Source organism: Callithrix jacchus, chromosome 9 (genome assembly GCF_049354715.1).
Source record: "Callithrix jacchus isolate 240 chromosome 9, calJac240_pri, whole genome shotgun sequence".
Lineage (NCBI taxonomy): Eukaryota > Metazoa > Chordata > Mammalia > Primates > Cebidae > Callithrix > Callithrix jacchus.
The window spans coordinates 44572006-44599527 of NC_133510.1; the positions used below are offsets into that span (position 1 = coordinate 44572006).

At 37.6% G+C, this 27522-nt stretch overlaps 1 protein-coding gene across 8 annotated transcripts in view; it reads left to right on the forward strand.

Annotated features, from left to right (window-relative positions):
* ITPR2 (inositol 1,4,5-trisphosphate receptor type 2) overlaps nucleotides 1-27522 on the forward strand; it is a 529604-nt gene that overhangs the window by 146523 nt on the left and 355559 nt on the right. For all 8 annotated transcript variants that reach the window (XR_013522736.1, XM_054238248.2, XM_078339073.1 and 5 more), the window contains 4 exons: nucleotides 419-463; nucleotides 11997-12148; nucleotides 15949-16048; nucleotides 16578-16738. Coding sequence is in view for 7 of the 8 variants with exons in the window: in XM_054238248.2 (XP_054094223.1) it covers nucleotides 419-463; nucleotides 11997-12148; nucleotides 15949-16048; nucleotides 16578-16738 (458 nt within the window). In the remaining variant the exon portion in view is untranslated. The remainder of the gene's footprint in view (nucleotides 1-418; nucleotides 464-11996; nucleotides 12149-15948; nucleotides 16049-16577; nucleotides 16739-27522) is intronic.

The following is a 27522-nucleotide window of genomic DNA, read 5'->3' on the forward strand; positions in this document are numbered from 1 at the left end:
TTTCTTTTACTTGTGTGCATAACATTTAAAGCATGATCTCAAATCATCAATTTTCCTTTTTTTTTTTTTAATTGGTGTCTGAGCTATTAGTAATTGGCAGTTTTTGTGGTGGGTAAAATGGTGAACTCTATCGAATGTTTTTCCAGAGGAGGTGAGATTGTCAATTCTTTCTTCTTCAAAGATGTCAACATTTCTCATATAAACCAAGGCAATGAACTTGGCATGTTAACTTTTGTCTCCTGCAATTAGGGTTTGATGGTAATATTTTAAATTGTCATATTTACTAATAGTTGCTTTCTTTGCTTTTTCTTATATTAAAATTAGCTGAGGATAGAATAATTAACTGAATTGAAGATCACTGGTCTTGTTAGTGTGCTTTTCATAGCAATGAAAAACTAATTTTGCTTTGTTTTTCTAGCTTAATCCTGATTATCGAGATGCCCAAAATGAAGGAAAAAATGTGGTGAGTAGAATTGACTTTTCTCCAACAAATCTCAAACATATTGTTTATATTTTATATAGACTATTGGAATTTTAATAGCAAATTTGAAGACCAGGGACTCAGATTTTCTGAGTACAGTCTGTGGGTCACAGGTGAAAGGTGATATGGCTTAGATTATGAGAAGATGTTCAATAATGGGTGCTTGGGAAGATTTCTGCAAGTTGGAAGCCATTTTTAGTAGAGTACTAAAGGGAGCTAGCATCTGGGAGATATGGCAGGTCTAGGTTTAGTTTCCAGAAATGCACAGAAATTAAGAAAGAGAAATTGAATTATGGGGTGATGTTAAAATAGGAGAAAAGGACATTCCCATTGGACTCAACATAATTTGGATTTTATTTTTGGAGAAATTGAAGCATCTAGCTGACTGATTTTTCTGATATTCAAATGTGCCCTACTTGAAAAATATCTCAATCTTATTTTAAAACCAGTTTTCATGACAATATTTATTATTATTTACACTACTTATTTAACCATCTATAAAGAAGAAAGCTTCATAGTGACAACATGGCTTCTTTATTCAATCAGAAATTCAGAAATTCAGGACAATTTGATGTGATGCACACAAAATCTCTGGATGATGGGCTAGATTTTAAAAAAGTTTTCAGAAGTACTTTAGCTATTTTGATGTAATATAGATACCGTCTGTAATTCAATTTTATTAGGAGTTTAACAATTCCTTTTGAAATTGGTAGGTATTATTACTGCATCATTCAAAATTCTACCCATTGATAAAAAGAATTGGAATGTTTAATTAACATGACCAGTATCTTTGCATTGGTACAATGGTTTTATGAGGATATTGACATGGGAGAAGTGAATCTAGTCAGAATTTCTGCACCTCATTCAATCCTGTTTGACTCCCTGTCTGACTGCCATGCTTACAATAGAAATAAAGCTGTGAAGTATCAGGTAACAGGCCTAATGAAACCTTTAACATATCAGAAAGTCTCTAAATACAGAGGTAGGTTTATTTGATCAATTCACTCTCCTATTTATAATTCAATTTTAGCGTACTGGGTGGGTTGGTTTTCACATGGCTGCCCCAGGATTGTTGGGTTCTTACTTTCCTATGATTTAGGAAAATGCTGTCAGTAACCAGGTTTAAAAAGCAGAGTGTGAATCATGGCTTCTTTGCTTCTTACTATAAGCTTGTCAATGGCCCCCACCCAAAGATCACCAGGAACATGTGGGTAGTTGAACAAGTTGAGTTTATTACTTATGCAGTGAGAAAGCACACATACCATGGGGAGCTGTGGAGCACCTCAGAAAGTGTTAGAAAGAACTTATTAGAGGATTTGTGTTTGTGTAAGGTAATTTGGGGAGGATTTAAGGAAGTGAGGCTTTGCTGTGGATGAGAGTGCTGTCAGGAAGAGGAATTCTATGATTGGTATCTTAAATTTTATCTATAGGGAGGACAGCCTTCTAAGGAAGCGACAGTCACTCATATTAGTTGGGGGAGAGGTATATTTGGCCATTTTTGTGGCTTGGACAATATTCATATTTTGTCTGTGTTTTGGCATAATTAGGGAATGGTCTTGTTTTGTCTTGACCCATCACAGTCACAGAGTGGCCTTGTCTGATGTCGATGTTCTATGAAATTGTTCACGTTCAACAGAAAACAGCATGGCCTTGCTAAGAGGATCAGGCTGCCTATTGGATGTCAGGGGCTGCTGCTTTTCTCTTTTACAAGGTTAATATTCTGTGTGACTTCTTCAGCATGGTGTATGGCCAAGAGTCTTGTTCTGGCACCACCACTAACTTTTGTGGCCTTGAACAAGTGAGATAGGTTTTTTGAGACTCAGTTTTCTCACCTGTGTAATGGGATGAAGATGTTTATCTTATGTACTTCAGCTGCATGCCATGAGGCTAAAATAAGATCAGACCAATGGAAACTCTTGAATTTTTAAGTTGTGTCTATTAAAAGAGCATCATATCAAAGTTTAAAATTGTACAACTGAATTAAATCTCTGTGCACATGTCCATTCTGCTACATAATATTCAGTGATATTACTGATGGTTTTGGCCTGAGCAGAGTGGGAGAAAACAGTCTTCCTCTATGTCCAGGGATTATGCATCTGGGTATTCAATAATCCACAGATCAAAAATACTAAACACACCAACATATAATAACACAAATTAAAAAACAATACAGGATAACAAGTATTTACCTGGCACTTATACTGTATTAGATATTATGACTAATATACAGAATATTTAAAGTATATAGGAGGATAGAGGATATGTATAGGTTACATGCAAATGCTATTCAATTTTATGTAAAAAACTTGAGCAGATTTTTGTATTTGCAGGGGGTCCTGGAACCAATCCCCTGCAGATACTGAGGGATGACTACGTAGAGTATGGAGGTTTTATGGAACAGCACAAAATATATAAATAATCATACATCCATGGTGAAGTTCACTCTTTGTGTGAATCAAGTTTTTAGTTAGACTTGATAGTTTTTTTTTATTCCAAAACATAACTTCCTCACTCACCTTTAAAGGTGAGAAAGAGTGCTTTTCCTTTAAGTCGTTGTTACTGGCAGTACTTTAGTCGCACACAACACAGATGGGTCTGGTTTTGTTGCAGATGTTTATGACTGGGTCTCATCTGTCATCTCACAGAGACATCCAACTGGAGACAGTTGATTTAATTTTTTTTTTCCTCTCTAGAATACCTAGCTTGAGAGCAAAGAAAATTGGGAATATGGAGCCATAAAGCTAATAGACCATTTGTCACAGAGCAATAATTATTTTTCTGTCTAAAGAAGAAAACAAAGGAGCTGTTAGAGTTTATCTCCAGCCTGTGAAATATGAAATCAGTTTCCCAAAACAGAATGCTGTTTCACCTCAGATCTGGGTTCCAGTAATGCTGACTTATTATGACCATGCTAATTTTTTCCCCTCATTTTCCTGATTTTGTCTATTAATGTCCAGTTAATATTTTTTTCTGTAATTTAGAAAGCTTTATCAGAATGTTGCCTTCCATATTTGAAGTTTCAAAGGTTAATGCATGGTGCCGCTGAAATGAGGCAGTGTGTGTCAGAGCTCCCATTAAGATACAAATTGCTGTATTTATTCTACAAAGGAGTCTATTATTTCCAATCTTGCAAACGTACAGCATCCACAGGGATCCTGTAAACATTGGAATCGTGTCAAGCCCAGCTGGGAACCTGACAGTCATTAGTTTCTTCTCCTTGACAGGCTACATTATTTCAAATGGCTCTTTGAAGGGGCATTTTTTGGAATTAACACTACCCATCTTAACATTACCATATTTATGTGGAATGTGATCTGATTTTTCTTGGAATGTCTGTCTTACATGTTGGAGGTTTATGGCCATATTGGGCCAGATAATTCTTTGTTGTGGTGGGGTGGCCTTTACCTGGAGGATGTATAGCAGCATCCATGGCCTCTACTCACCAGGTGCCAGTAGCAGGCAGGCCACTGATAGTGGCAACTGACGGTGTGCCCAGAAATTGCCAAATGCCCCCTGGGGGGCAAATATCATTCCCTGTTGAGAACTTCTGGTCTATGTGCATTTATATGCATCAACAGAAATGTTTTAAGAACCAGGGAACTTTGTGGAAATATAACCAAACAACCTGTTCCATAGCATTTGGTGGGGGGTATGCCAGATTCTGATAGACCCCCAAATTTTTCTGAGTACCAGATTCTGACCCATGAATTCCCTTGTTTTACTATATATTAATCAGTGACAAAGTGATAAGGAAAACACAGAAAAAAAGGTTCTATTAGGAATTAGATTGAGAGTAGCAGTTTGTTAAGGAACCTCGGCAAGAGAAGAAGTGTTGCAGTTTCAAATGGCAGTGTTGCGTGCAGTTACATAAAGTCAGTAGTGAGAGCCCCGGAGGATGTGTACCAAAACACATGTGCCAGTATATCATTATGCTTCTGTGGCCGCTCACAGGTCTGAATCAACTCTGCAAATGCAGACGTTTCTTACAGAATGTCTCTGGCTCCCAACAACAGAACTGCAACGTGATGTCTGTGCTAAAAATTTGATGACTCACAAATGAGTCAACAGAGAAGGTGTTCTAGGGGCTGACTGCTGTGCAGATGCCTGTAGGCCCCAGGACTGCACTGGGAGCAATGAGAGACATTAGCTGAGTTGACTCAGCTGGCTTTTCATAGGGGATTTTCTCCTTGTACAACCTGAGAGGCTGTGTGGCTTGCTTTCTGAGTGAGTGAAAAATGCTCGTTTGATTAAGAGCTCAGTAGACCAGGCCGACATTCCAAGGCCCTGCGTTACCCTAAATTGAGTGTGTTTTGGAGAGCTAGCTGAGGTTACATTTAATACCTACTTAAGTTCTGTTGTACCTTAATGTATTTTCATGATGCAAGAGAGAGGGCATTGAGCTTCTGTAATTCTGTATGGGGAACTAGTGTTTCTGTGTCTTTTTTCTTAAAAAAAAAAAATGTGAGTTTATAAACAAAATCCACAAGCACACAATTTAAAACTGAATTGTCTTCATGTTATAAAGCTATATTGACTTTTTCTATATTGATGCTTGAGTCATACATTAAAAATTGTATACTTATCACACATTATTCAGATGTCGTGAGAGGCTGGCTTGAGGGGCAAATTCCAAGGAGTGGGCTTGAAGTTTACTGTCAAACTGCCTACCAAGAGAGTTTATTAAGCAAATTAACAGAGTACAAGAGAAGAAAACAGAATGCTTTAGGCTACAGCACTGTTTTTTAAAAAAACTTCTAAACATGTTTGAAGCTCTTATTCACTCATAAACAATTATATGCTATTTACAAGTGGAGATTTTCTTTTCATTAAAGCTATTTCCAAGAATCTAAGTGAATTATTTAAGGGTGTAATTACTTATCCTATGTAATTAAAGTAAAACTACAGTTCTTAAATAGTATGAGTAATTCAGAGTGACCTCTTTTAATTAACCCTAATTGGTGAGTTTTTTTCTGTGTTTGGAAGAGAGTCTAATTGTTGTAGTGTGAGAATGTTAAAATAGAAAGGTCCCTGACTACTCTTATTGGGTCTTTACAGGGAGACGTTGCCAAGTAGGGTAGGGTAAGAGGGCAATCTCTAGGAACCTGGATCTGATCTCTTCTCGTGAGTCTAGAAAATTTATTTTGTTGGCATTTTAGAAGGGGAGTAATTGCAGAAGGATTGACTCCTGCTGAATAAACTCACAAAAGACTGATGTATAAACCACAATGTCAACTTTCAATTGCCAAATATATCTAAATCTATTTAGGTCAGTTGGTGCATTTTCCTTGAAGGAGAATATGTATCAAAAGCTAAATTAGAATATTGGGTTACAGGAGACTCAGGAAATTAGATGACACTTACTTCTTTTAAGGTTATGCTATGCTTCCAAGAAGACTGGCAAGCCATTTATTGCATCTACACTAGGCAATGGTGAGAGAAACTGTTTGATTCTCCATTTATTTGGGTTACATGCTGATCTTTTGTTAATAAAGACTTTATTCAAACATGGTTGAATATGACAGATAACATTTTATCTTCCTTAGTTGATACCGTAGTTTAATTGTGCCTTCCCAATATCCCACTTAAACCACTGTGCCCAAATCTCATTGCTGATAATCATCACAAAAATCCTTTGGATTATTTGTATAAATGACTAATCTTATTCATAATTTCTGTGTCCCTATATTCTGAGGCAGTCTTCTCTCACATATATTAACACTCAGTGTGCTTGTGGTTCTTTCTTTTGGCTGCAATACTGTTGCAAAATCCAGAGGAAAAAAGCTCTTTTACAATATTTCTTTGTATCTGTAATTCTCCTGGTCTATTTCTCCCCAAGTTTTCATGATACTGAGGATATCATTAAAAACAAACATCCTTTGCTTTTTCTTTTTTTTTTTTTTGAGACGGAGTTTCGCTTTTGTTACCCAGGCTGGAGTGCAATGGCGCAATCTCGACTGACCGCAACCTCCGCCTCCTGGGTTCAGGCAATTCTCCTGCCTCAGCCTCCTGAGTAGCTGGGATTACAGGCACACGCCACCATGCCCAGCTGATTTTTTGTATTTTTAGTAGAGATGGGGTTTCACCATGTTGACCGGGATGGTCTTGATCTCTTGACCTCGCGATCCACCCGCCTTGGTCTCCCAAAGTGCTAGGATTACAGGAAACACACTTTTGAGTTTGCCCTGCTCTCCATCCCTCCCTCCTTCCCTTCCTTCTCTCTCCTCCACACCTGCCTCCCTCCCTCTCTTTTTTTCTTTTCTCCGTTTTGTCTTTTTGAGACAGAGTTTTGCTCTGTCTCCCAGGCTGGAGTGCAGTGACACGATCTCGGCTTACTGCAGCCTCAACCTCCTGGGCTCAGGTGATCCTCCCACCACAGCCTCCTGAGTAGCTGAGACCACAGTGGTATGTGCCACGATGCCTAACTACTTTTGTATTTTTTGTAGAGATGGGGTTTTGCCATGTTGCCCAGGCTGATCTTGAACACCTGAGCTCAAGTGATCCTCCTGCCTCAACCTCCCAAAGCACTAGCATTATAGGCATGAGCCACTGTGCCTGGCCTCTTTTTCATTTTAAAATTGTATATATTTAAGGTAAATAACATGATGTTTTGTATAATAAAATGTTACTCTAGTCAAGCAAATTAACATACTCATCATCTTACATAGTTACCTTTTTTTTTTTTAGAGACTCTCTTGCTCTGTTGCCCAGGCTGGAGTGCGGTGGTACGATCTTGGCTCACTGCAATGTCCACCTCCAGGGTTCAAGCAAGTCTGCTTCAGCCTCCGGACTAGCTGGGATTAGAGGCACATGCTGCCACACCCAGCTAATTTCTTTTGTATTTTAGTAGAGATAGGGTTTCACCATGTTGCCCAGGCTTGTCTCAAATTCCTGAGCTCAGGCAATCGGCTTGCTGTGGCCTCCCAAAGAGCTGGGATTACAGGCGTGAGCCACCACAACTGGCCATAGTTACTTTTTGTTTTTGTGATAAAAGTACTTAAAGTACTCTCTTAGCAAATTTCCAGTATATGATACATGATTATTAACTATACTCTGCATGCCATGCATTAGATCTCTAGCCTTATTCATTCTACAGATATGTGACTTTGTACACTGGGACCTCTGTTTCCCCATTCTTCCGCTCCTAAGTAATCATCATTCTATTTTGTTCTCTTTTTCTCTATGTATTGTGTTTTGTTTTATTTTTCCTTTTGTTGTTGTTGTTGTTTAGATTCCACATAGAAGTGAGAACATGTGCTTTTTTTCTTTCTGTGTATGGCTTATTTTACTTAGCATAATGTTTTCTAGTTTCTCCATGTTGTTGCCAATGGTAGGATCTCCTTTTACAAGGATGAATTACATTACATTGTATATAAACGTATGTTATGTATATCACAAATTTGTTTATCTATTCATCTGTTGATGGATTCCAAGGTTTTCTCCATGTCTTGGCTATTGGGAATAATGCTGCAGTGAGTATGGGAGTGCATGTTTCCTTATGAGGTGGTATTTCATTTCCATTGGGAATATGCCCAGAAGAGGTACTGCTAGGGCATGTAGTAGTGCTATTTTTAATTTCTTTAGGAACTTCCATATTGTTTTCCATGATGACTGTGCCAATCTACAGTCCCACCAATAACATACAAGGGTTTCCTTTTCTTCACACTTTCCCCATCACTTGTTATCTCTTGTCTTTTGGATAATAGCCATTCTTAACAGGTGTGAAGTGACATGCCATTGTGGTTTTTATTTGCATTTCCTTGATAATTAGTGCCGTTGGGCACCTTTTCACATACCCGTTAGCTATTTGCATGTCTTCTTTTAAGAAATGTCTATTTAGTCCTTGGTCTGTTTTTTAATTGAGTTATTTGTTGCTTGGCTGAGTTTTGTGAATTCCTTATATATTTTGTATATTAAACTTTTATCTGGCTTGTATAGTTTGCAAATGTATTTTTTAATTCATTGGCTGCCTTTTCATTTTGTTGATTGTTTCCTTTGCTGTGCAGAAGCTTTTTAGTATGATGTAATGCCACCTTGTTTATTTTTCCTTTTGTTGCCCGTACTTTTGGTGAGATAGCCAAAAAATCCTTGCCAACATCAGTATGAAGAAGCTTTTCTTTTGTGTTTTCTTCTAGGAGGTTTTTGGTTTCAGACCTTATGTTCAGACCTTTTGAGTTGATATTTGTGTATGGTGTAAGATAAGGCTTCAGTTTCATTTTTCTGCATATGGATATCTCGTTTTCCCAGCACTATTTATTGAAGAGACTATCCTTTCCCATTGTGTCTTCTTGGTGGCTGTATGCTTGGGTCTATTTTTGGGCTTTCCTTTTTTTTTTTTTTTTTTGAGACAGGGTTTCGCTCTTGTTACCCAGGCTGGAGTGCAATGGCACGGTCTCGGCTCACTGCTACCTCCGCCTCCCGGGTTCAGGCAATTCTCCTGCCTCAGCCTCCTGAGTAGCTGGGATTACAGGCACGCGCCACCATGCCTAGCTAATTTTTTGTATCTTTAGTAGAGATGGGGTTTCACCATGTTGTCCAGGATGGTCTCGATCTCTTGACCTCGTGATCCACCCACCTCGGCCTCCCAAAGTGCTGGGATTATAGGCGTGAGCCACTGTGCCCGGCCTCGGCTTTCTATTCTATTCCATTGGTTTATGTTTCTGTTTTTATGCCGGTACCATACTGTTGTGATTAATGTTGTTTTGTAATATAATTTGAAATCAGGACGTATGATTCCTCCAACATTCTTTTTCAAGATTGTTTTGAATACTCTGGATCTTTGGTGGATTCATACAAATTTTAGGATTGTTTTTCTATTTCCAGGAGAGAATGCCATTGGAATTTTTATAGGGATTGCACTGAATCTGCTTATTGCTTTAGGTAGTATGGACATTTTAATAATTATTATTTTGATCTGTAAACATAAGATATCTTTCTATTGATTTGCATCTTCTTCAGTTTCTTTTCTCTGTGTTTTATGGTTTTCAGAATATAGGTCTTTCATTTCCTTGGTAAATTTGTTCCTAAATATTTTATTCTCTTTGATGCTATTGTAAACGGAATTGTTTTCTTGATATCTTTTCAGATAGATTCTTATTGGTTAAAAGAAATGTGACTGATTTTTGTATGTGGATTTTGTATCCTGCAACTTTTCTTTCCTAATTTTTATTTCTTTTTTTATTTTGTCTGTGTGCTCTTGCTAATAATTCCAGTACTATGTTAAATAGAAATGGTGTGAGTGGGCAGTCTTGCCTTGGACTAAGTCTTGGAAGAAAAGGATTCAGCTTTTCTCTGTTGACTATGATATCAGCTATGGGCTTTTCATAAATGTCCTTTATTGTGTTGAGGAAATTTCCTTCTACACATATTTGTTGAGAGTTTTTATCATGAAAGGATGTTGAACTTTGTCAAGTGCTTTCTCTGCATTGATTGAGATGATCATGTGGTTTTTCTGTTTTATTTTGTTAATGTGGTATATTACATTGGTAGTTTTGCATATGTTTAAACCAACCTTCCATCCTACATATAAATCCCACTTAGTCATCAAGTATACATTTTTTAATTGCATTTAGGTTTTGGGGTACATGTGCAGAACATGCAAGATCGTTGCATAGGTACACATGTGGCAGTGTGATTTGCTGCCTTCCTCTCCTTCACCCACATCTGGCATTTCTCCCCATGCTATCCCTCCCCAACTCCTCCCTCCCCCGCTGTCCCTCCCCATCTATGTTAATCAGAGATATTGGCCTATAGAATTTTTTCTTTTGATGGCTTTCTCTGGCTTTTGTATTAGGGTAATGATGGCCTCATAAAATGAGTTTGGCAGTCTTTTTTTTGGACAAGTTTAAGAAGGATTGGTGTTAGTTCTTTGAATGTTTGGTAGGATTCAGCTATGAAGCCATCTGGTCCTGGACTTTTCTTGGCATCTTGTTTTCTTTTGTTTAAAAAAATAAACCCAGCAACAGGCAGTAACAGAAGTAGTCCCAGCTACTTGGGAGGCTGAGGTGGGAGGATCTCTTGAGCCATGGAGAGTGAGAGTACAGTGAGCCTTGATTGTGACACTGCACTTCAGCCTGGGAGACAGAGTGAGACATTGTCTCAAAAAAAAAAAAAAAAATCAGAAGTATTATTTGTTGTTTCTGCATTTTCTTCCTCTTTACATGCCCATACTCACTTATGATGTATAGTAAGCTAAATATGCCCTTTTCTAGTCAATAAAAAAAGTTTATATTTACTAATAAGAAACTCCTGCTATAAAGGTCACCCTTTGTGGAGAGTTTGCTGAACGCTTCCTTTCATTTAACTCTGAATTTTGGTCTCTGTGGAAGACAGAAATCAAAGATACAAGAGCTACCAGGTGCTGCTAGGCTGTGAGAGATTTAGCAGATAAAATCCTGCTCCTGTTTGGGAATCCTGGAAATTCCCTCTGCCCATTCCCATTTCAACAGTGCTACCAATATGTGCACCATTTACAGAAGAGGCCAGAAATGAAACTGCAAGGTTTTTGGATCTAAGCAAAATGATACTGACAATATCTGGGAGGGGGTAGGGACTCCAGGTGAATGCTCTGGGATGATCAGGGGTAGTATCTTGTTGTCAGAGCAGCCATTAAAGAAACACTTGTCCATGGCTGCTTGCATTTGCCTTTTGAGCATCCCTTCCTTCCCTCAGTTTCACTCACCTTCCTGTGCTGGTGCAGTGACAGTGTGTTTGTCTGTATTTCTCTCTTCCTCTCTCATTTTCAAATTTAACCTGTTTTAATAAATCTGTATGTCACTATATTTATTTACCAACTACAAAGCATATATTGGATCCCCTGTTTTGGTTTCTCTTGCAACCAGTTCTTCCATGGGGTACTCAGACTTGGGAAGTTCAAGTAAAAACACATATTCATTAATCTCCTGTTGGTGTCTGCTTAAAATAATAGGGTGTGCTGGAAGCATTGACCAAGTTTCACATCATTGTGAAGGCTTCTATGTGTGGAGATCTCCTTTTATTTTTTTTCGTATACAATTATAGTATGTTCTTGAATCTAGTGGAGCAAGCTAGTGGTGAATGGGAATGTTGCTGTTGATTCTGCTCCTTTCCAAGTATTATTATGTCTGGGGAGTTAGGTAAACTCCTGCACACTGCCATGCTTTTTTTAAGTTAAGAAATCTAGATGATTCAACACACAGGTTCTTCTCTGCGTTTGTTTTAACTGCAGAATGGTCAAAATTACTACTTTGTAAATAGGTTTAAGTGAATGAGGAAAGGGTCCATAACTATTGTTACTGTTAGTGCCTTAATGATGTGGTCAGATCAAGCCACCCACTCCAGGAGTGTGCCACTTATCACTGTTAAGAGTAATTACCTCAGCGGCTGTCGGGCTAAAGCTAGTGTTTCTGGATGATGTGAAATAGACATCTCTCTAATCCAAGGAAGGAATAACCTGCACATTTAAACATTATCATCTGATTAACTGGAGAGTTTAGCAAGAAACCTGATAAAAGTAAATAACCTTGTACCTCCTCAACAGAGAGATGGAGACCTTCCAACTTCAAAGAAAAAACGCCAGGCAGGGGAGAAGATCATGTATACTTTGGTTTCAGTCCCGCATGGCAATGACATTGCATCCCTTTTTGAACTAGATGCCACAACACTTCAGAGAGCTGACTGCCTGGTTCCAAGGTAAAAAAAAAAAAAATTATATATATGGTTAGAAGATTTCTTTGAATAATTAGTAGATGAGGAATGAGAATAATATAATATATTTTTATGATATCAAGGGAGCAGGCATAAATAAAGACAAAATGTGTAAAACACTTTTCCTCTTCTGTAAGAAGGTTAACATAGTTTGTTTTATTCATATAAATAATTAAAATATGCAGGACCAAAGAAATTCTGAAAAATTTATAAGAATCATTTATTCTTATTACTTGTGTGGCCTTTGGTTACTAAAATGAAAAATAATATAAAAGCATTTCTACTTATATATTTATCATTTATTTTTATTAGTTCAGATTTCCCATTTCATTCATTCATTTGTTCATTTATGTAATCATTCAATCAACAAATATCTATTGAACATCTGTTACATTCCAGACATTGCCCTTGGAATTGGGAAGACAACAGTGAACAAACTAGTTATATTCTTACATTTAAATGGGGGAGACATGTAGTAAAAAAACAATACACATAAAATATTAATATAAAGTTAGGTAATAAAAGTGCTTTGAAGGAAAAATGGAGGGTATGGAGAGTTCCATTAGGTAGGAGTTTTCAACTGTGGCCTCTCTGAGTTAGGACATTTGAAGGACGATCTGAATGAATTAAGGAATCAAGTCCTCTCTTTCTGGGAGGAACATTTCAAGCAGGAGGAACACAAAATGAAAAATCTTGAAATTTACTGGGTGTTTTTAAGGACCAGTGAGAAGGCCAGAGTATTTAGACAAAAGTGAGTGAGGGGGTATGGGATTGGAAATGAGGTTGCCAGAACTTTAGGTAAGACAGCATCTTTCATTCTTTTGCTTGAATTTGACTATTTTATTTTACTTTTCACTTATTTATTTATCTTTTTTGAGATGGAATCTCACTCTGTTGCCTAGGGTATAGTGCAGTGGCACAATCATGGCTTGCTGCATCCTCTACCTCTGGCATTCAGGTGATCCTCCCACCTCAGCTTCCTGAATAGCTGGGACTATAAGCATACACCACCACGCCCAGCTAACTTTTGTATATTTCTGTAGAGATGAGATTTTGCCATATTGCTCAAGCTGATCTTGGACTCCTGGGCTCAAGGGATCCATTCACTTCAGCTTCTCAAAGTGCTGAGATTATGGGCATGAGCCAATATGCCCATCCTGAAATTGATTATTTTAGTTTAGTTTATTATTTATTATTTCATTTTTTTGTCTACAGCTGTTCGTCTTTCAACCATAAGGCTATGATGTACTCTCTAGATGCATCAAGAGGAGTCTTTCCCATATTAGTAGGGTTAGTGGGATGGTTCTAAATTGGCCTTGATGGAGCAGTATTGTGCTTGGCCTTGGCAGATGGCAGTGGTCAAGCTGAAAGCACTTGTGCCAAAAGGCAAACATTGCATGGGTTTCCTCCAGGAAGGGTAAAAAGTTACTGTAATAGCACCACTGAGATACATTGCTGGTATTTTATGGCTGTTCTCATTCATGAGAAGTGTTGCTGAATTTCATTCCTTATGTGAGTCTATCCCTTTTTCGTTCCATCAGTCCTCTCTGGTTTTACATGACCCAGGTCTCTGGCTTTCTCCTCCAAGCACTGGGATCTTAATCAATCCTTACTATGACTTTACTTATTTTAGATTTAAGTCAACAAAAAGGGAGTCCCTCTTGAAATCTAATGAAGAGAGTTTGCTTAAGAAAGTGATAAAAGAGTCTTACTATAAAGAGCCTAGAACCAAGCCTTTTTTTTATATGGAAGCATTAATGTATTACTTTTCAGAACTGTGGAAGCCCTATTCAATATAGTGCAGTATTTTGTATTAACCTGGATTTGTCTGCCATTAATTGTATTAAAGCCAACACTAATTAATGCTTAATAATAACTACTATTGTAATATAACTCTTGAGCACTTTGAATGTGCTAAGTCCCGTGTCAAGTTCTTAATATATATTGTCTTATTGAATCCTAAGAGTAACCCTTACAGATCAGGAACTAGAGGCTGCGTTAGAACAGTGCATCTCAAGTTGATTGTAAATTAGAATCACCTGGGCATGATGCCCTGGCCACACTGAGACCAGTGAAATTAGAGTCTCACAGGTGGGATGCAGGCTTTACACTTTTTAAAGCATTCATTACTCAAGTAATTCAGCTGTGGAGTCCAGTGTTTCTCAGACTTTAAACTCTATAGTCCAATGCTGCTTAAACTTTATTCTGTACCAAATCACCTGGGGACCTGATAACAACTGAATACGAATGACATCTCCTGTGTAATTTAATACAGAAGGTGCTAAGTGATAAAACAGAGGCATTTCAGAATTTCTGGTTATTTGAGCAAAGATTGGAGGACTGCTATTTTAGATATTTGAAGCTCAATTTGTATTTTATCTACTTATATAAAGGAGCAGAACCAGGTTGTTGAATGAATCTCTTTACCCGAGGCCCTTGGCATTTTGTTTTCTTTTCTTAGCCCTAATGCTTTTTATCTTATGTTGTAACATGTATTTATGCCTTATTTTTATACTAATCTCTAAGCAACTTGAAGGCAGAGTACTTAATGCTCTTCTTTTATTAGACACTATACACATATTTGTTTAAAAAAGATTATAAAAGATTTACTAAAAGTGGTAATATTTGAGTAGGATGAAGTTCCAGGTGTCCTTTCTCACACACTCTTTCATAGTTCATATCTAATCAATTTTTAAAATTCACGGTACATGGAATTAGCAAATACTGAACCATTGTTCCTAGAGGATTCTATAGAGTTAGGTTCCTGTGACCTTCTGCTCACAACGTTTTTGTTGACCAATACATAGCCTTGTTTTATGTGTGTTTCTCCTTAAATACACCTTATTTAATAAACATTGTTGATTCATTAACATTGACCTTGTGGTCAACAGCATTATAACTCATGCCTGAACAAAGTTCATCTAACACAAGTATTTTCTTTGTAAAGCACATCACAGCCTTCTTGTGCTTAGGAACACTAGACAGCACTTCTAACACCTCACTTGGGGGTGATCTTAAACACCAAAATCACCAACAAAAAGCCCAGAAACATGGCACTAAACACAGCACTAAACAGACCACAAAAAGAACACTTGTTTATAGCATGATTGCTGAGACAAGAAGGCAGAGCATTGCCTTGTTTCACTTCAGCTTAGAAATGTGCCTATTTGGCCACTTAAATTTTTACCACTCTGTGTTTGTCCTGGAATGACCACAAAAGCTCCATGAACATTGATTTGGGGGCTACAAATAAATTTTAGTGAGCAGGAGGATTCACAAGTATGGAAGCCACAAATAATGAGGATAGACTGTATATTAACAGTTTCACATGCAGATAATTAAGCTACACATAGGACTATTGTCTGCAAGCAGTGTTAACTGAGTTGGTTATTTGATCAATGTTCTTGGTTTAGCATGCATCAGAACTGCCTGGAGAACCTATTAAACTATTCATTGTTGGGCCCCACTCCCAAAGTTTCTGATTCAGTAGATGGTAATGAAGTCTCAGAATTTGCATTTCTAACAAGTTCTCAGGTGATGCTGATGCCACTAGTGTAGGGACCATACTTTGAGAACTGGTTAGTAATAATTATTACTGGCTTAGTAATAATGCTGCATGCTTTGGAATAGTCTATAATTCAGTATTTCCCCTTAAAGCAAAGGGATCTTGAGTCAATTACTAGTTAATATATATTTATGTTCATATCATATATGAAACTGTTAAAGATGTCAATATGTAAATGTGCTGATTTTTAAATAATTTTTTTATATTGTTTTCATTTTAGGAACTCATATGTTCGGTTAAGGCATTTATGCACCAACACATGGGTAACCAGTACTAGTATCCCCATAGACACAGATGAAGAGAGGCCTGTTATGTTAAAGGTAAATATCACTGAAGATGGTTTAATTTTCAACCAAATGCCCTGCAAATAGGATTAGGGTAGGAATGCTGTGTGGCATGTTTGTTACACTCCATCTTCACCAATATTAATTAATTTCATCAAGCATGTGTGTCTGCCGGTTGCTTAGGTAGCCGATCTAAATGGGTTGGCTACAGCAAAGCTGTGATTCAGGAGGACGCTGCAGAGACACCAAAAAGAATTGTAGCAGCATGTGGATAGAGGAGTAGAATCCAGGAGTACCTTTTGTTTACTCTGTTGAAACTGAGGCAGAGAGCAAGTGTGAAAGAGAGAAGTTTCTAGTGGGGCTTTGGGAACAGGGCAGGAAGTGAGCACAGGAAATCTCTGTGTCCCTATATAGCTTTTCATAGTGGATGATGCACATGGGAGATACTGTGTTTGGATTATCTATTCTTGTCTTATATTTCTTAAACAGTACTAGACGTGTTAGTCCTTGAAGAATATTGTATACTTAGTTATACAACTAATCTTAATGGAAAAACACATTTCAGATTGGAACCTGCCAAACCAAAGAAGATAAAGAAGCATTCGCCATCGTGTCTGTCCCACTGTCTGAAGTTCGAGACTTAGACTTTGCCAATGATGCCAACAAAGTACTAGCGACCACAGTTAAAAAGCTAGAAAACGGCACAATAACTCAGAATGAAAGAAGGTGAGTCGCTTTTTAAAATGGCTCTTAAATAATCAAGAGTCAATTGTCAATGCTTGTAGTAAACCTGAAATGAATGAATGACTCTAGGGAAATATTTAGAACATTCTTGATAGCACACTGTTTCTGAATGACATGGGAACTTGATTCCTCTTGAGCATGGTGAGTGAATTAAATTTGTCGAATTTAAATCTGGTGGAATGTTTACTTGTCCCATTTTAGCTTTGCATGAAACTAGTTGTTTTAAGTTACCTTCTGGTCATACTTTAAAAAATCCTTTGTGAGAGATTTGCAATACTTTTTGCTGTGCGTGGTTTGATATTTGGATTTAGAGTTCCAAAGGACCTAAAGGAAGTTTTGTATTTCTCTGATCTTATTTATTCAAGATCATGTCTCAGCTCTGGTACCACAAAACAAACAGATATGAAAAACCAGAAAAAGTCTATAGGGTGTAGCTCTCTGTTCAGAGAAGCTGGATCCTTGATCTTAAGCTCTGGTTTTGGAAATAAGTGAGAAATAGAATGATAATGACAGCTAGTGATTATTGCATGCCTACTTTGTGTCAGTTACTAGGTTGGGCACTGTAAATATATTTTATCTAATCCTTCAAATAGACTTGAAATAGGAATTCTTGTTTTACATAAAGGAAAATTGAGGAGGGTAAGTAAACAAGGTAAGGCTGCATAGTTAATACTAAGTAGAGGTTTCAACCGTGTATGGTTTAAAGTCCATATGCTTTCCAGTATTCTTAAGCACAAGCATCTTCTGTATTTCCTCTGTTCATGATCTGCTACATGCCTTTTAATTTGAACAAGAAAAAGCTATTTGCCAATTTTCCAGGCATTCAGACATTGGAACTCTCATATACAGCTGGTGAGATGATAATTGATATATGCACCTTGGAAAATAGTTTGGCAGTAACTAGAAAAATTAAAGAAGCAAACACTCTGTGACTCAGCCAATTCCACTCCTAGGCTGAACATTTTCAAACATCTGTCCAAAAGACTCTCCTCCACATGTGTACCAGGGCACATGTTCAAGAATGTTCAGCTTTGTTTGAAATAACCCCAAATGAAAAACCATCCAAATGTCCATCACCAGTTGAATAGAGGATGAAAATTTTGTTATTTTCATACACTGGGATACAGTTTTGCAATAAAGATAAATGAACTACATCTATGTGCAATGACATGGCTAAATTTAACAAATGGATTGGGTGAAAACTAGACACAACAAATACATTCACTGCAATACTATGTGTAACGTTCAAAAATAAGCAAAAGCAAACTTCCTTTCTTTGGGGGTGTTTAAGCAATTAGAAGAACCATAAAGAAATTCAAGGAAGTCATTATGACAAAAATCAGGATAGTGTTTCCTCTTAGAGGGGAGGGGGGAATTAAGCTCCCTGAAGGTCTGAAAGGCTCCTGCAGGGTTCCATTTCCTGCTCTGGGTGATGGCTTCATGGAATTCACTTTATCAGTAGTCCTTAGCTAAACCTATATGTTTTAGAGCGTTTTAGATATACATTTTACAATACAAAACCCAGAAAATCTAAGTTTGCTTCCCTTCATCCCTGTCAATTAAAAAAAATCCTAAATATGCAAACAAATGGAATAGCTGTTTCTCAGCTTCCTCTCTGTTCTTATCTTGATTTTTTCCCTGGCAAACTTGCATTTCAAAACAACTATTGTATATTCAGTCATATCTCCAATTCTGTTAGGGGAAATGAATAAAGGCCAGAAGCAAGAACAACTGCCCCACTTTTTTGGGCTATAGACAATTAAATATCAAAGCTAAATTATGGCAGGAAAAGGATTCTCATGTGCGGTTAGGAATTTTTATTTGTCTATTATTGATCTAACTTTTCTTTTTGATGAATCTATTTCTTTGTTTCTGACACTCTTACATATGCACAGAAATTTGCTTGGCTTCACTTAAAAAGTCTCCCTGTCTAAGCATTAAGGTATTCCTTGAAGAAAAGGACAGATAAAAATTCAGATTATGGGCTCTCCACCATCAGTGGCTAGAATCCTGTGCAAGTCACTCTTCTTCGGTCACGGATGGAGATTATCCTAACCTCTCAAGATGATTCTAAGAAAAGTAGTGGACTAGGACTGATTAGAGAGCATGCATTTTTATTTCCTTTGCTTCTTTCCCTACTGTTTTGGAGTGAAAAACATCATATTAATAGCAAAGAGAAGCCTTTGCCTAAGAAATATGAAGGTACAATTATTGATCTTAATTTAGTAATTTTAGAAAAGCTACCTCCCATCAAAATTCATTCAAAGCTACCTGTCAGCAAGGGAGAGCTTATTAGCAGAGTTGAATGCGTTTATGTGATTTTTTCAGTTTTGGAATTGAATATAAAATTATTTCTGAAAATAACTGACAACTCTGACGTTTTTTCCCCCTATGGAAAATGAAGTGATTATTATCTGTCTCAGAAAGCCTGTGTTGTTTGAATCTCTCTCTCTTTCTCTCTTTCTCTCTCTCTTCCCTTCTTTCTTATCCCAGGAATGAACATGAACCCTGGAGGTGCAGCTCCTGTGTACAGCTTCAAGAGTTCTACATAGTTGTACCCACAAAATAGAGGGTACTGGGAGGAGGGAAGATAGAGGGATGCTAACTGCATCCAGAACTTGAAGAAGTGACACAGGCAGTTCTTGACCAGCATTTCTGCACTATATTTACCTCTGAGGGTGCACAAAATACAGGGGTTTCTCTCAAGCAATGAGAGTTCAGAGATGTGATTAATTCAGTTTTGCTGAACTCCTAGTATGTGCCAGGTACTTGGCCATGCAGCATGGGTATATGTGGTGCTAATGTGGCAGTGAAGGCCACAGACCATTCCATGTCTCTGTGAAACTTACCTTCTTGAGGGATGGTTCTCACTCCCCATGATAGGAGCTCAGGATCTAGACTAGCGGTCATTCACCATATGATCACTAGGTCAGATGTCGTTCTGATGCTGTTTCCTGAGCAATATCATTTTCTCTTAAATTTTATTTGCCGGGTATGACTATCCTGACACCAGCAACTTTTTGTTTAATATTTGCCTGATGTCTCTTTATCTACATCTTTTCAGATTTCAGATTTCCTGATCATTTTGTTTTACTTGTGTCTCTTATGAGCAGCAGAAGGTTGATTATAAAAATCTAATCTGATAGTCTATTTTATTTATTTATTTTTTTGAGACAGGGTCTTGCTCTGTTGCCTAGGCTGGAGTGCAGTGGTACGACCATGGCTCACTGCAGCCACAACTTCCTGGGCTCAGGTGATCTTCCTGCCTCAGACTCCTAAGTAGCTGGGAACACAGGCACGTGCCACCACACCCAACTAATTTTTTGGATTTTTCTAGAGACAGGGTTTTGCCATGTTGCCAAGGCTAATCTCAAACTCCTGAGGGTAAGCAAGCAATCTACATTTCTTGGCCTCCCAAAGTGCTGGGATTATAGGGGTGAGACACTATGCCTGCCTGGCTGATAGTCTATTTTCATTTGCATTCATTTAATGACTTTGTATTTGATAAATTTATTTGAATGCCTTTTTATTTTTGTTTTTCTTGCTTTAGTGTAGCTTGTTTTCATTTCCTTTTACTTCTTTCTTTCTTTCTGCTAGATTAATGAAGTTTATATTTCCCTCCCCCCCATTTTACCATTTCCTCTACTGATTTTTAGAAGCTTTAGGTCATATTTTGATTCATTAACAATTACCCTTGAATTCTTAGCATACATTTTGACTGTATATTCTTCCTGATAAACTTGAAGTTACTAATATTTTTTCTTCTTTCCATGAAAGAAAGGTGTCTCAGCATGCTTTGGTTTTGCCCTGACATTCTCCCTTCCATCTTCTTGTAGTAGTTGTCTAAAACCATAGTTCTGTGTTTATTCTTTTCATTTGTAACATTTTATTTTAATTTGATAAATACAAAACAATAAATGTGTTGATATAAATCATGATGCACCACCTTTTGTTTTTACTAATAAATTTTATTCCTTTTTTTAAGACAATGAAACTTTTTTTTTTAACTTAAAACAGTTATTTTATTTTTAAATCTTATTTCAGTAGTTTTTGGGGAGAGAAATTTAGTTTCTAAATTTTTTTTTAGTGATTAATTATATTTTTAAAACAATTTTGCCTCTTCCCCTGTGTCTTCTTTGCCTCTTCCTCCTGCCTTTATTGCTTGTATCTCCCTTATTTGTTCTCTTTTCATCTTTTTTTTTTTTTTTTTTTTTTTTGTTGGGGGAGGAAGGCAGGAAGGAAGGGAAGAAGGACGGTAGGGAGGAAGGAAGGGATGAAGGAAGGAAGGAAGGGAGGAAGCGGGGAGGGAGGGAGGGAGGGAAGGGAAGAAAGGAAATCAAGCAATGAAAGAGACATTGCCGACCTGGATCTAGAGGTTTACAAGTTGATTTCTTTTTTTTTGAGAGAAGGAAAGAAAAAAAAAATAATAAGTAAAGGAGAGGAAGAAAGAGGAAGAGAAAGAGGGAGAGTAAATGGAAATATTGCTTTATTTTGAAAAAAATTGGGTATTAATAATGGCCAATCACTGTTTCATTTAAACTAATGGGTAGGTGTGATGTGGTATTGACAAGAATGTATATTTTGTGTATTTGAAGTGGAGAGCTCTATAAATATTTATTAAGTTTACTTGTTCTGGATCTGAATTCGAGTCCTTGATATCCTTATTAATTTTCTGTCTCATTGAATCTAAGTCTCCTATCTGGGTGTTAGGATCGTTAGCTCTTGGTGTTGCATTGATCCTTTTACCACTATATCTTTGTTGCTTTAAAATCTATTTTATCCGATACAAGAATTGCAACTCCTGCTTTTTATTTATCTATTATTTATTTTTGCTCTCCATTTGGTTGGTAAATCTTTCTCCATCCCTTTGTTTTGAGTCTTTGTGTATCCTTGCATGTGAAACAGGTCTGGATGTAACATGCCGTTGGGTTTTGGCTGTGTCTTTTAATTGGGAATTTAGTCAATTTAAATTTAGGGTTACTGCCATTTGATGTTGACTGGCTGTTTTATCCATTTGTTGGTGTAAATTCTTCTTTATGTTGGTGCTCTTTACTTTTTGGTATATTTTTAGAAAGGCTAATACTGGTTGTTTCTTTCTGTGTGTAATGCTTCTTTCAGAAGCTCTGGTAAAGCAGGCCTGGTGGTAATAAAATCTCTGAGTTCTTGCTTGTTCATAAAAGATTTTATTTTTCCTTCAGTTGTGAAGCTTAGTTTGGCTGGATATGAAATTCTGGGCTGAAGGTTCTGTTCTTTGAGGATGTTGAATATTGGCCCCCACTCTCTTCTGGCCTGTAGAGTTTCTGCCGAGAGATCTGCTGTAAGTCTGATAGGCTTGCCTTTGTGGGTTATCTGACCTTTCTCTCTGGCTGCCCTTAGTATCCTCTCCTTCGTTTCAACCCTGGTGAATCTAACGATTATGTGCCTTGGGGTTGCTCTTCTTGAGGAATATCTTTGTGGTGTTCTCTGTATTACCTGGGGTTGAATGTTGACCTGCTTTGCTAGTTTAGGAAAATTTTCCTGAATAATATCCTGAAGGGTATTTTCCAGCTTGGATTCATTCTCTCCGTCGCATTCAGGTACACCTATCAAACGTAAATTTGGTCTTTTCACATAGTCCCACATTTCTTGGAGACTTTGCTCATTCCTTTTTATCCTTTTTTTCTCTAATCTTGTCTTCTTGTTTTATTTCATTAAGTTGGACTTTGACCTCTGATATCCCTTCTTCTGCTTGAACAATTCGAGTGTTTAAACCTGTGCATACTTCTCGGAGTTCCTGTATTGTATTCTTCAGTTCCATTAATTCACTCATACTCCTCTCTAAGTTGTCTATTCTCAATAGGATTTCATCAAACCTTTTTTCAAAGTTCCTAGTTTCTTTACGTTGGGCTACAACATGTTCTTTTAACTCACCGAAGTTTGTTATTATCCATTCCTTGAAGAGTGATTCTGTCATCAGGAGGTGCTCATTCTCCATCAAGCCTTGTTCCATTGTTGATGTGGAGCTGTGATCATCTTTAGAGGGAGAGGCGTTCTGACTTTGAGTATTCTCAGCTTTTTTACGCTGGTTTCTTCCCGTCATTGTAAATTTATCCTCCTGTCGTCTTTGAAGTTACCAACTTTCAGATTAGGTCTCTTGAGTGGACGTCCAGGTTGTTAGTTCCCAGGGCCAGAGCAGCGGCGTTAAAACTGATGGTGCTTTTCTGCCCAGGATTCTCCTGTCTGGCTTCCTTCTTGTGTCCGTAGTAGGCGACTCTGCCTTCCCGGGGCTCCAAACCTCGGTCAGAAGGGGAACCAGTCCCGTTTACTCTGCGCCGAGCGCTGCTGCGCGGAGGTGCCGGCGGAACCGCTGCGCCGACCACGAGAGTCGCGCAGGCGACTCGTGTGTTTCCACCACTGGGGGATCTTCTGCTCCGTGCGACCAGACTTTGTCTGAAAGTGTGGCGTCCTCTAGTTCTCCGCGTCTTCCCTGAGAGCTGCAATCCCGGGATGTTAGCGATCGGCCATCTTGGATCGTTCTCCTCTTTTCATCTTGCTGAAATTTATTCTTTAGTCCATTCAGTGGGGAGGCCTATGGGTTATAATCTTTTTAGTTTTTACATATATGAAAATATCTTTATTTTGCCTTTACTCTTTTTTTTTTGTTTGTTTTTTTGAGACGGAGTCTTATTTTGTCATCCAGGCTGGAGTGCATGATCTCAGCTCACTGCAACCTCCACCTCCTGGGCTCAAGCAATTCTTCTGCCTCAGCCTCCCAAGTAGCTGGGATTACAGACACACACCACCACATCTGGCTAATTTTTGTATTTTTAGTAGAGACAGGGTTTCACCATGTTGGCTAGGTTGGTCTCCAACTCCTGACTTCAGATAATCTGCCCTCCTTGGCCTCCCAAAGGGCTTGGATTACAAGCGTGAGCCACCACACCCAGCCAAAATTTACTCTCTTAGCACATTTCTTTTCTATTTTTTTGAGATGGAGTCTTGCTCTCTAGCTCAGAGTGGAGTACAGTGGCATGATCTCGGCCCACTGCAACTTCTGCCTCCTTGGTTCAAGCAATTCTCCTGTTTCAGCCTCCCAAGTAGCTGGGATTATAGGTGTGTGCCACCACACGCATCTAATTTTTGTATTTTTGGTAAAGATGGGGCTTCACCACATTGGGCAGGCTTGTCTCGAACTCCTGACCTCAGGTGATCCACCTGCCTCCACCTCCCAAAGTGCTGGGATTACAGGCGTGAACCACTACTCCCTTGCCTTCATTCTTAAGTGATACTTTATATATGAAATGTTAGATCTGCAATTACCTTACACCAATATTTTAAAGCTATAATTTAATTATTTTCTAGCATCTCTTGTTGCTCTTAAGAAATCTGCTATCAATAGATTTGTTATTCTTTATTGGTAATTTTTCTTGACTTGGCGATTTTATAGATTGCTTTTGTTTGTTTTTTGTGTCTTAAGATTTCACCATGATGTGTTCACAAAGCATTTTTATTTTTGTTTTTTGTCATTTGACACTTAAGTAAGGTATACTTTTAATCTGAATATTTACTTCTTCCTTTGATTCTTGGAAATTTTTAGCCATTTTCCAGCACACATTGCTTCTTTGTCTTTTTCCTCCTTTCTGTCTTTAGGAACTTATATGAGATATACGTTAGATCCTCTTAATTTATCTTCTTTCTCTCTTAACTTTTCTTTTATTATTTGCCTTTTAATATTTCTCTATGATATCATCTGGATCAGTTTTTGATATAGCCTTATAGGTTAATAATTATTTTTAGAATGTATGTGGAATAGTTTTCCTTCTTCAGTTAAATTTTTATTTAAATAATTATAATTTTTTTTTTTTTATGAGACAGGATCTTGCCCTGTCTCCCAAGCTGGAATGCAGTGAATGGCACAATCAGACAGCTCACTGCAGCCTTGACCTCCCAGGTTTAAGCAATCCTCCTGCCTCAGCTTCCTGATTAGCTGGAACCACAGGCGCATGCCACCTGACTCAACTAATTTTTAAATTTTTTTGTGCAAACAAGATCTCATTATGTTGCCCTGGCTGATCTTGAACTCTGGCTCAAGCAATCCTTCTGCCTCAAACTCCCAAAATGCTTGGATTACAGGCATGAGCCATGAGCCACTGTGCCCAGCCTATAATTTTTGTCTCTCAGATTTTTTTGCGTATCTACCTATTTTTCATTTATATTGGCCCTTTTAAAATATGTTGTCTTTTTAATATATTGCTTTTTTATCTCTTTTAAGACTGAATACACACTCATTTAAAACTTATTTTGGAATTGTTTTGTTACTTGGATTTTGTTGGTGGTGAAGTAGCCTCCTGATGCTTTAGTATGGTGGCTAATACTGTTTAGTATGGTTACTAATTCCTCAATGTCAGCTTTCCTTAGGTGCTTTGGACTTTTATTGTGGATGATATTCTTAGGTGGGAGATTTTTGTTTTTCCTTTCTCTACATTCACTTATCTTCTCTATCAGTTTTATGGTTGCTTCTACCTGGCTTCCCTCAACTATTCCAGAGCCAGATCTGATATCAAGGGCTGAGAGTTCATGTTCTCTGGTAATTTGAGGCTTTGATAGTGGAGATAGCTGGTGGCTGGGTCCAGTCCTATCCATGTGCATCCATTGATTCCTCCTACCACTGCACAGCCACAGCCTGAATAAGGGCCACTGAACTTTAAATTTTCTTCAAGAGGTTAGAAAAGCCCGATGTTAGTTCCTGCCTTCATATCTTTAGTTTATTTCTTTATCATGTGCTTTCTGTCCCTCTTAGCTTGCAAGAGTTGAACATCATCCCTGCTCTTCACAGTGTTTTTCTCATTTTTTTCATTTTCCGTAAAGCTTAAAAAGCAAATTAGTAAGATTGCATGAGTTAGTAGGAGCACTGCCCAGTATAGAATCAGAGTTTGATCTAAACTGAAAACAAACCAGCTTTTTGTTTTGTCACAAAGGGGGTGCTTAAGGTGCAAGATCAAAAAAAAAAAAAGAAAAAAAAAAGCTTTCCACAGTTTCAGAGGTCAAAAGAGAAGGTTGGTCTTCCTGGCTTCCATAGCCTTGTCATGAAGAGGTGGACACTGCATGTAGGGTTAATGTATTGTGATTTGCAATCAAGACTGTTAATGTTCATCATCACCATTCCATTGACCATCACCAATTTTCAGGGCATTTGAATGAATTTGAAACAGAGCGATATGTAGCCACTCACAGAATTTTACTTTCTTAGATATATAAATATTTGATTACAGTTATTGAAACAGCAAGAGAAAAAGAATCTTAATAATTTTGAAAAGAAAATGCAAACATTGATGCTCAGACTGGAGTTGTATTGAGCACATAGAAACTGGAATTCAACTTTTTTTTCAGTTTGCTGGAGTAACCTGAGCTCCAAATTTGTTTTGTTTTAAGAGCAACAGAATGATTTGGAGGACCTTAAGTCACAATTTCAAAAGAAGTTCACATCACATTTCAATACACATGAAACATGTTTTACATTGCTGTGGCTGCCTTCAGAGATTAAACGTAACTATGTCAGCGAGTCCTGCCAGACATGATTTTCCAAAAGAAACAGACTAGGTTAAAATTTAAAATAGGCACACCAGGATAACATAGAATCCTTGGAATTTTGGAGTGGAGTTTATGATCCCTGGAAGTATACTAAAATTTCTCTGGGTGACTAAATTATGGATTGTAGGTGTGTCCATTTGGCTCCATGAAGTGCATTCTCTTTCAAGACATAAATCTGGAGATAGGATCAAGATGTTTTCTCACCAAAGGTATTGAAAGAGAAGAAAACAGATGTTTTTCAACTGAATACATTCTATACTTTCCGGGAATTGTTGAAGCTCTTAAAATATATTTTTCTTATGCATGTATTCATGATTAGCATCATTATATTCACATGTTAATAACAGCCAATAAAGATGCTAACACTATATGGATAAAGCTAATTTAACTATTTATTGGTCAGCTTTTGTCTTATTCTAAAAAAATTCTGTGTTTATTGAATAATTAAGCTGTACTTCACCATTAATACAATTTAAAAAATGCCTTGACTCTTCCAATACAGATTCCTCTTTCTGTTCACCCATTTTTGCAATAGCTTGAACCCCTGCCCCCTCCCTCAATTGACCAACACAAATGGAAAATGACAAAAAGCAGGCAGAGGAAGGAGGAGAAAAAAAGTGAAGAGAGGAGGGGCTTTCAAGACACTTCCTATACTAAATGCCAGTGAAGCTCAAGTAATAGTTGTAATAATAACTATAAATATAGATTTAAAAGTGAACATTGGTGTATGGTTTTAGAATTTCATGATTTTAATAGGTCATTTTATACTTCCAGAATTTTGAGGGTCAGATTGCTTACTCTGTCTCTATTCACAGGTCATTTAAATTTTTCCTATTCTGTACATTGGGTAAGTTGAGATGTGGTGAGGATTAGGAAATGTAGTTTGAGTTAACAGTAAAAAAAGAAATGAAAAAGATTTATATTTAGGAATAGCATAGCTCTTTTCCCGTTAGCAGAAAGGGGCTGCTTTGCTAGTCAGTTGTGGGAAGGCATCTGGAGGTGTCATTCTACCAACTTGTGTGTAGTTGTGACTCACATGGCTTTATCTGATAATAGCCTGCAGACACTTGATGAAACTGGAGACGCAAGTAGAGGTTGGAGATGCTGGAGAAGGAATTTTCTTTGTAAAGGTTTAGGTAAACAGTAACTGCCTTAGAGATTATCTTTCATCAATTAAATACTTTTTTTTTGTTTTA